Source organism: Triticum dicoccoides, chromosome 3B, assembly GCF_002162155.2.
Source record: "Triticum dicoccoides isolate Atlit2015 ecotype Zavitan chromosome 3B, WEW_v2.0, whole genome shotgun sequence".
Classification (NCBI taxonomy): Eukaryota; Viridiplantae; Streptophyta; class Magnoliopsida; order Poales; family Poaceae; genus Triticum; species Triticum dicoccoides.
The window spans coordinates 128,912,271-128,921,462 of NC_041385.1; the positions used below are offsets into that span (position 1 = coordinate 128,912,271).

The 9,192-nt window shown below is 50.1% G+C and overlaps 2 protein-coding genes and 1 non-coding gene across 3 annotated transcripts; all 3 read right to left on the minus strand.

Annotated features, from left to right (window-relative positions):
- Positions 1–230: 230 nt before the first annotated feature.
- LOC119282882 lies at positions 231–333 on the minus strand. Its single transcript, XR_005138915.1, has one exon. It is a non-coding gene; the product is annotated as a U6 spliceosomal RNA (small nuclear RNA).
- Positions 334–1,300: 967 nt separating this feature from the next.
- On the minus strand, positions 1,301–3,231 carry LOC119280968 (noroxomaritidine synthase-like). Its single transcript, XM_037561635.1, has 2 exons — positions 2,050–3,231; positions 1,301–1,977 (listed from the first exon to the last, which is right to left on the minus strand). Exons 1-2 carry the CDS (start codon positions 3,168–3,170, stop codon positions 1,560–1,562), a joined length of 1,539 nt encoding a protein of 512 aa, XP_037417532.1. The 5' UTR covers positions 3,171–3,231; the 3' UTR covers positions 1,301–1,559.
- Positions 3,232–4,916: 1,685 nt separating this feature from the next.
- Positions 4,917–5,877, minus strand: LOC119280970 (nuclear transcription factor Y subunit C-6-like). The gene has a single exon (XM_037561636.1). The coding sequence runs from the start codon at positions 5,775–5,777 to the stop codon at positions 5,049–5,051; it is 729 nt and encodes a 242-aa protein (XP_037417533.1). The 5' UTR covers positions 5,778–5,877; the 3' UTR covers positions 4,917–5,048.
- Between the last annotated feature and the right edge of the window lie 3,315 nt (positions 5,878–9,192).

Here is a 9,192-nt window from a genome sequence, read left to right on the forward strand (position 1 = left end):
TCTCACACAATGGAAATAAAAATATAAGGACATGTGTGTAAAATATTAGTAGGCGTCAGTGCTAAAACAAGGCTCCAGGTACGTGTCTACAAAAGTGTAGTACATATGAGAGGGTAAAGAAAAGGACCGAGGGACCTGCGTGTGAATCCTCAAAAAACTTCAGCAAGGCTACAGAGCTACACGTGAGGGGCTAAAAAGAAGGTTCCAGGGACCAGTACGGAAAATCCCAAAAATATTTGGACCATTTCTCGATTTGTGCGTGTCATCCTTGCGCAGGGGCCATGCTAATCTTCTCTGTATCGTTCCAATTTTATCGGATGTCCCCGAAGGGACAAGTCTGCTGCAGGGAGCGGGCTTATAAACTGGTCGTTCACTCTATCGCGTTTTCCTCCCGACCAGCCGGAAGCCAGCGGATCCCACATTTCGGAGTGGCGGGCCGTGAGTACGGTGGGACTCCTTATGCGGCCCAAATTGCTGGAGGAGAGTAATGGGCCGTCCTGTTAGTTTTGCAAAACGTGACGGGACTGTACTCTCCAAACGTGACGGGACTGTACTCCTCATGCATCGAGTTTGAAATTTCTGATTATGTCACCAGTTCGGCAACATGTTGCACAAACAGATGCTGCCGTCGATGTCGATCATCCTAATTTCTCCAATCTACAGTCCCTTCCAGTACAAGTCAAAAGTGCCCAAATATATATCCCTACAAATATATGCGAAACTATCGGCCCTGTCAGTGTACCAAATGGAGCCTGTGATGCAGAAAGCTTGCCTGACGGCCTGTCAGTATACCATAGCTGTAGTATCACCAAGCTGTACCCAACTTAGAAATCTTAAGCAAAGAGTAGTATAAAAGTACTACTGTACTGTACTTATGAACTTTGGATGGATCATTCCAAATGGAAATCTGTTCTGGTTTAACAGAATAACAGAGACGAAATTAAACTCCTCAGACTGCAGGAGCGTCACTTTCACTATAAAAAACTTCAATGTGAACTGTATCAAGTAACCACTCTGACGACCATCAACTTTTGGGAAAACATGAGCAGGGGCAAGCAAATGCTACTTTTAAAAGCGAACAAAACATATGATCATTTGAAGAATAGCCTCTGAAACAAAATGAGCGTCATCTGTTCTATTCTCACATAATAACTGAAGAAAACAAAACAGGTGCAGGTCCAAGAAATGCTTTTCTTACTCAATTTCACAAGGAGGGCCCTCAGGAGCACTTTTGATAGGCAGATGCACATAAGATACAGTAAATATTTATAAGTAACATGCATACCATTTCACATGAAAGTAACTGAAAAGATCATCACAGGACCAATCACTATAATATTCTGTTCCCATGACATGGTGACAATTCCAACACTACGAACAGATAGCTTGTTACATGGTGACAATTCCAACACTACGAACAGATAGCTTGTTACATGGTGACAATTCCAACACTACGAACAGATTATAATTAGTTATTCCATTCCATCTCATGGATTCTGCATTTAGTTCTGTTCAATACGCATATATAACCCAAGTAAGAAAACAGATAACAGTAAAGATCAAGCAGCTGCCAGCTCCCTTCTCTTGAGCCGAACCATCATCCCGTTCCGTGTGTGCAGTATCACAGCGCTCTCGGGCATCACGGCATGGCCTTCCACCAGCTCGACCTTGAAGTTGTATATGATGGAAGCAGCCGCCAGTTTCATGTTGCTGAGACCAAGGTCCTTCCCAAGGCAGCTCCTGGGCCCAGAATTGAAGGACAGGAACTTGTAGCTTGGCTCGTGCCGAAGGCGCCCGCTCTTCGAGATCCACCGCTCTGGTCTGAATTCCATGCAATCCTTGCCCCATATCCCTTTGATCCTCCCCATGGCGTAGAGCGAGAACACGATCCTTGTGCCCTTGCTCACCATGGTACCATCTGGGAGGACATCGTCGTTGAGGGCCTCCTTCTCCTCGAATGGGGTCGCTGGGAAGAGCCTAAAACACATGCACAGCATGGGTTAGTCAGATGGTTGAGAGGAGCTAGACAAGGTGAAAGGGGTATGTCACCTGAGTGTCTCGAGGAGTGCAGCTTGCAGGTAAATAGCAGGCCGGAGCGTGTCGCACTCAAAGACAGAGAGGTTCCCTGGCCATGTGGTGCTCTGCAGGGCCTTGATCTCTTCGAGGATCTTCGCCTCAACATGCGGGTGCTTGCACATCATGTAGAAGAACCACGTGAGTGTGACAGCAACAAGGTCCTTCCCAGCAAAGATGAACCCCACCACTGTGTCGCGCAGGAACAGGGTCTTCTGCTGCTCACTCATGCTGGAATCCATGGTCCAGTTCATGTACATGGACAGCACGTCTCCCTGGCATTGCTTGGTCGCTTGTGCCTTCCGCTTCGCGATTTCCTCGTAGATGAATTGGTCGATCACCACCCTTGCATTCGCCATCTTCTTCTCGCTGCCGACTTTGAGCATTCTCAAGAGCTTCCACAAACTTGGTGGAACGACATGCCTGAACAGCATTCCCTCCTCCACTTCCTTTGTGGCTTGGCCAAACGCAGGGATCGGGTGAGACACAGACAAGCAGTCAAGGTCAGTTGCAAACACAGTGGAGTACGAGACATCAAGTGAGAACCTCATGAAGACACCCTCCAGCTCAACCTGTGAGCCATGCTTAGCCATGTGGTCAAGGAAGGGTAACAAGACTGTGCCGGCCTTCCTCGTGATGGTGGACATGGAGAAGGACCGGAAGGCACGGCTTGCAAAGATTTGCATCGCCACACGGCGCTGGTACTCCCAGGATTCAGAGTCTGCCACAAGGAGGCCATCACCTAGGATGTCAAACATCTCGGCGAACTCACTGCCTTTTGGGTAGTTGTTGAAGTTGGTGTTGAAGCAGTGGTTGACAGTGGCTGGGTCGCAGGTCACCAAGAAGCTCATGTTGAGGAACCACGGGCCAATGATCCTGAAGGTGCATCCCGCCTCTCGGAGCATATCGGTGCCCCTGTCATGAATGTGGTACAGATTCTTCACGAGGAAGGGAAGCATCCCAAGAACAGGCCAGTTCACCGGGAGGTCACTCTTGTGGCAGTGTCGGACAAGGCGGAAGAGGGAGAGGCAGAAGAAGCAAGCAATGGCTAGGAAAACCTCAGGGTAGGACAGAAGGAAACTCCAGAAGGAGGCCATGGTTGAACAAAGTTATGAGATGCAGAGGGAAAAAGGCATGCAGCAATTTAGGCTTCACCTTTGCCTTGCCAGTGTCAAATGTATGGCTGGTATTGATATATACAGAAACTGCATATGAGTGTCTTCCCCGTGGGATAGGTAATCAGTTTCCGAGAGTTTAGGATGCAGTGAGTCACAACATTCATATGTCCTAATATAACTGCTATAATTCTGGAGGCCATAGCATTAGTCTTCTACCTCAAACAGCTTTCTTCAGCATCCAATTTCTGAAGAACTAGACATTCTATACTTGTCGATACACACTTAATTAACACATCAGATAAGCTGTGTTGACATTTTCGAATACATACACATTATAGAAAATCAACGTTGACCCATCACAACTGTATGCACTTGCTCACAAATAACCATTTAATTTTGCAGTTTCTGATTCTAATGTTGTTTTCTTAAGATCTGTATAATCCTCTTTTAGACCATAAATGGCTGCGACTAGGGACAGAACATTTCTTCGAGTCTTAAAACTGATCATAATCCTAATCTGTTGAATGATTTGTTTCCCATGCAAACACCCAAAATGTGTGGGATTACTCTCATGTAAATTTTGTGATGCCAGTATGTCCCGTGGCAAGAGGGAAGTGAGCTGCTTGTTTTCATCAGACCGATACGTCTTAGCTTCCTAAGTAGAGACATTACCTAAGGGCAACCTTGCTGGAGTATTCTTATGACAGAGTGCATCATCCAAGTAACTGCTGAATCACTAAATATAAACCATATCGCTAACTCTGGCAGACCAATAAATATAGACCACCATTTCTTGTGCAGATTCTCTTGTTAGCAGGCCTGTAACAAAGGGATGAGTCCTAGTGAACCACCAAAGAGAGTGGTGTGTACTCTGTAACAGCCTTTATAATCTTGTTTAAAACTAGTAGCACTCTTAGTCTACTTTTAGATGGTAGCACTCTTACTCTTAGCAGCATACCAAATTGTAAAGGAGATGATGTGTTCTAAACAGGCCCTAGAAACTGATGCCACGAGTCATTATACATGCTAGAATGAAAAAATAAGCTAAATGACTTTGATTTCGCCCTACAGCAGCCTAAATAAAGATGTGATGGCATATCAGATCCTTGCAAGAAATGGGCAATTTTTAAGCAATTCATAGGTTCCACTTTCATTACATGGCAGGATAGGAATACATTTTAACCACTTGGAGCCAGTGTGTCCTGTGGCAAGAGGGAAACGAGCTACTTGTTTGCATCAGACCGACACGTCTTAGCTTCCTAACCAGACATTACCTACCTTGTTGGAGCACTCTTATGACAGTGTTCACCAGCCGAATAACTGCTGAACCGCTACATATAAACCAAATCATAGCTCTTGCGGACCAATAAATATAGGCAGCAATAGATGGACTGTCATTTCCTGTTCAGTTTTCTCTTGTTAGCAGGTCTGTAACAAAGTGAACCACCAAAGAACTGTGGTGTGTACTCTGTAATAACCACAAAGTATGAATTTAGTAGCAGTCTCAATTTTGTATGTTTGGATGGTGGCACTCTTATTCTTAGCAGCATATCAAATTGTAAAGATGATTTGTTCTAGACAGGCCCTAAAAACTAATGCGATGAGTCACTAGACATGAGCTAAATGACTGCCCAATTGTCTCAAGAAAAATGACTGCTGAATTCGCACTACACAAGCCTAAATAAAGATATGATGGCATATCAGATCCTTGCCAGAGATGAGGAATTTGTAAGGTTAAAGACAACTGCATACTTAGATTGATAAAATTCATAGGTTCCACTTCCATCACATGGCAGGGCAGGAATACATTTTAACCACCTGGAGCAGCAGTTCATAAACACACACAAAGAGAGACCTCTAAGTGACCTTCTGGAAGAATCCGTCGATGCGGCGGGTCCCACGTGGCAGCGGCTTGGGTACTGCTGCTTCAGCGACGGCAGCGGCACCATCAGATCCGGAGCGGGCGACGCGAGGCGCCGCCTCCGCAGCAGCTGGAAGGCAGTCGAGGAGGAAGTCGGCGGTGGGGCGGTGCGCGCGGACCGCGGCCCGGACGTGCGCGGCGCGCACCGTCCGCCGGCCGCCTTGGGAGGCGGCCGTGTGGGCGCCGGCGGCGAGGGAGCCGAGGAAGAGCTCGGTGGCCGCGGCAATGAGCAGCGACGCCTCGGCGGTCACCTTCTTTATCTCGCTGTCGACCCGCATGATCCTCTTCACCCTGCCCAGCGGGAGCACCGTCTGCAGCGGCTGGGCCTCCGCTTCCTCCTCCCCCGCCACCGCGTGGACCTCCTCCCGCTCCTCCTCTTCAGCCTGCTCCGATGCCTCCATGTGCGCCTCGGCGCTAGCATCCGCCTCCTCCTCCGCGTCGATCTCCGCCGCCTCCTCCCCTTCGCCTTGCTCCATCGGCTCGGCCGCATCGTCGTCAGCGGCGGCGGCGGCTGTCGCCGCCTCATCCCCTCCAACTTGCTCCAAGGCCTCGGTGGGCGCGTCGTCGTCATCGGCGGCGGCGGCTGCTCCGGCCGCCCGCTCCGCCCCTTCAACTTGCTCCATCGCCTCGATGTGCTCGGGGGCGGCGGCGGCGACGGTAGCCATGGCTAGGGGGTCTGGATTTGGCAGATGTTGTTGGGGATGGACGGATGGTGCTTGGATTTGGGCAGTGGAGAGAAGTGGCGGGGGAGCTGGGGAAATTTTCCCGCGCGATGGACTGGCGGCGGCGCCGCGGCGCCGGAAGAAACCTCCTGCGGTTGATGCAGTGGGCCGGTTTGGCAGCGGAAGCCCAACATCTGTTTCCTCTTTTTTTTCACGCAAAAACCCATGGGCCATTGGCTCTCGTTCGGGCCCATCGAGCGTCGACGGTGATGGTGGTATGCTCGTGTGTCGCCGCCTCATGCCAACTACCCTGTCCTGTCCGCCCCCATCCGTTTGGGGTAAAAAGAACAAACGAGACGGCCCAGCGCACGGGCGCAAACGGACTTTTGTCCGCTTTGTGTCCGCTTTTGACTCATCCGCGGCCCAAGTTCGCGCCGCTTTTGGGGTGAAACGGACACCACGCGGACGCGCGGGTCGTCTGCGCGTGTCCTTCCCTGGCCCGCCCGTCGGTGGCACAAGACGGGCCTTTTTCTATCCGCCCCCCCCCTCACTCTGGCCGCATCCACTCCACTCTTTCCCTCGCCGCCGCCGGCCGCTCGCTGCCATTGCAGCCGTGCAACTCGGACGCGCGCTTGCCCAGCCCCTTCCTCTCGTCGCCGCCGAGCTACCCAAGCACGGCCGCCTTATTTGCGCACCCGCCGGCCGGATTTAGGGCGGATCCGGTCGGTCTTGAGCTCGCCCGGTTGTGGGAGGCCGGGCCGCGCCATGGACTGGCCGGGAACCTCGCCGGAAGGCCCTGGCAGGGCTGCAAGGCCACATGCAGGCAGTGGCTCGTCCTCTAGCCGCTCGGATCTGCACCGTCGGTGGCCCGCCAGCAGATACGCGAATGGCGGCCGACCGGGCTCGGTGCTTGCCCAAAAACTCGTCGGCGCACCGTTGCCCCTCATCAAGTGCGACCACTGCCCATGGGTGGTCGTGCGCCGCGTGTCTACAACGTCGGAGCATACCGGATGGGTGTTCATCAAGTGCTTAAATGATGGGGTATGTGCTCTTTTAGCTTCGGTTTGTGCTCTTGGATTAGACTAGTGGTGCTAACTTTAAGTTTTATTGTGTGGAACGGATGCAAGTTTTGGTATTGGAAGAAGAATACATCGATATGTTGATAGAGCGAAATATATTGCATGTTCGTGCACTTTTAGCTAGCCTAGAGGCTTTAGATGAGACAAGTTTGTTGCTAGATTAGAGGCTAGGTACGATACTATGTGCGAAGAAGCAACAAGGCACGATACTACGTGTGAGGAAGCAACGTCAACTTTTGGCTTGAAGAAGAAAGGAGGGTGCAACGTCGTGCCTCCTCCACAGATCAACAATGAGTGCATCGAGAAGGCCCTAACCCAACTCAAGGGAGCAGTTATGGAAGTTGGGTATCTTCTCAAATGTATTCTTGTGATTCTTGTTTTCTTTGGCCTTATTTTACTAGTCAAAATGTGATAATGTATTGTCATGTACCAAAAATGAATGATAAAAAAGTTTAAGGACTTGCAAAGAAATATACGCGGACAGGATGGGGCAAATGGATGCGGCCGCGCGCTGGACGCACGGTCACCGCATCCCAGGACAGGCCCGGACACGACCCTAAATCCCTATCCAAACGGACAGAATTCGGACAAAACAAACGTACATTTGGGGTCACGCGGTGGAGTTGGCCTCAGTAAACCCACTGGAGCCTTGTGCCCTGCGTCTTACGACCGGCTAAAAAAATTGATAACCCATTACAAGCCTATAAAAATGTAACAATCGTGTAAAATGAGGGGAAATAGCAAATCCATCTAGTGAATACTCACTCCGTCCGGAAATACTTGTCGCGGGAATAGATGTATTTAAACGTATTTAAGTTTTAGATACATCTATTTTGTATCTTGACAAGTATTTCCGGACGGAGGGAATAAATAACATTTACCATTTGATCTCATGGTCAACTATTTTGATCGAGGTCGATGTCCGACAGTGACCCGAGGTGGATGATTATTAACCAGACGATGAGCGGCACTAATTTTCCAAGATTGTGATTTGACGTGAACCCTGGAGACTCTACTGGTCAATAACTAACCGTGCAGCACACGCACGCATCAAGACGTGCTGACTGACCAATGTTGTAATGTGCAATGCTTAGGTCTTTCGATCCATATGAGATGACCGCATAGAGGTGCAAAAATGCGTGACTAATATCTAGGTCAATCAAATGACCCAAAAATATCAACAGACTAGGGTGGTCACAGGAAACCGCAGGAGAACCTTCTGTCTCGTGCGTCATGTGTTGATCTTCCCAAGACCAACCTCGGCGAGTGCTAGTCATCTACTACTACCACATTGATCTGCGGGAGGTTTTGGATATCCCTCCCGGTCGATGGCAGCAACCATGATCTGCGCGGCGCAATGCATGTGACCTCTTGTCCGTCAAGATACTACTCCCTTCATCACATAATATAAAATCTAATTTGGCAAAAATTAAAGTGTTTATATTGTTTGTTCATAAATAAGTCATTTTAACTGAGAACAATTTGGTGAAACGTAACTGGACACGATCTAGAAGATGCAGCTTTTGTGATCATGATAAATCTATCAAACACCTCTTTCTTGACTGCCAATGGCAAAAAAAAATATGGCGGTCCGTCGTCCACAGAGCATTTAACATTACTCCTTTGAATACCATTCACACGTTATTTGGGACGTGGCTAGATAGAATAGTGTCAGAAACGGCGAGACATATCAGTGTAGGAGTATGTGCTTTATTATGGGGTATGCGGTTGTGCAGCCCAATGACCCGAGTTCAATTCTCAGAATTGACAGGTGATGCACATGGGTTTTCCCCCGTTTATTGAGGATCAAGCTTGGTGTGTGGTGGAACCACTCATCAATAAATATCTTGATACTCATTTAAAAAATTCTGAGGACCATGTTTATCTTGGTACTCATACTAAAATGGTCGTATGCATCCTTAGTTGGTGCAGAGGCCGGGAAGTGAAAATCTCTCCCATTTAAAAGAGGAAAGGCCCCCGTACCCCGCGTCGCCCCGCTAGGGCGACACCGGGGCGATCTCGCGCTGCCGCCCCTCGTTGTCACCACGTTCCTCCTGTCCTCGCCGCTGCCAGAGGCTAGCGCCGGGCAGGCCCTGGGCGCAGCCAAGGAGGGTGGCGGCGGAGAGCTTCTCGCGCTCGGGCAGGCGCAGGGATTGGATCCGCCAGATCCGTCCGGCCCGGGCCTCGGGTTTGAGGCGGTGGCCTCTGCTGGTGAGGGCGGCGTCGTCCGGGAGGCTGGCGGCGCTCGTCGGAGTTGTGGACCGCGTCTTCTCGGACGCGCGGGCGGCGAGTCGGCGGTGGATGCGGGCGCCACGTGGAGGGATCCCCTGCTGCTCTCC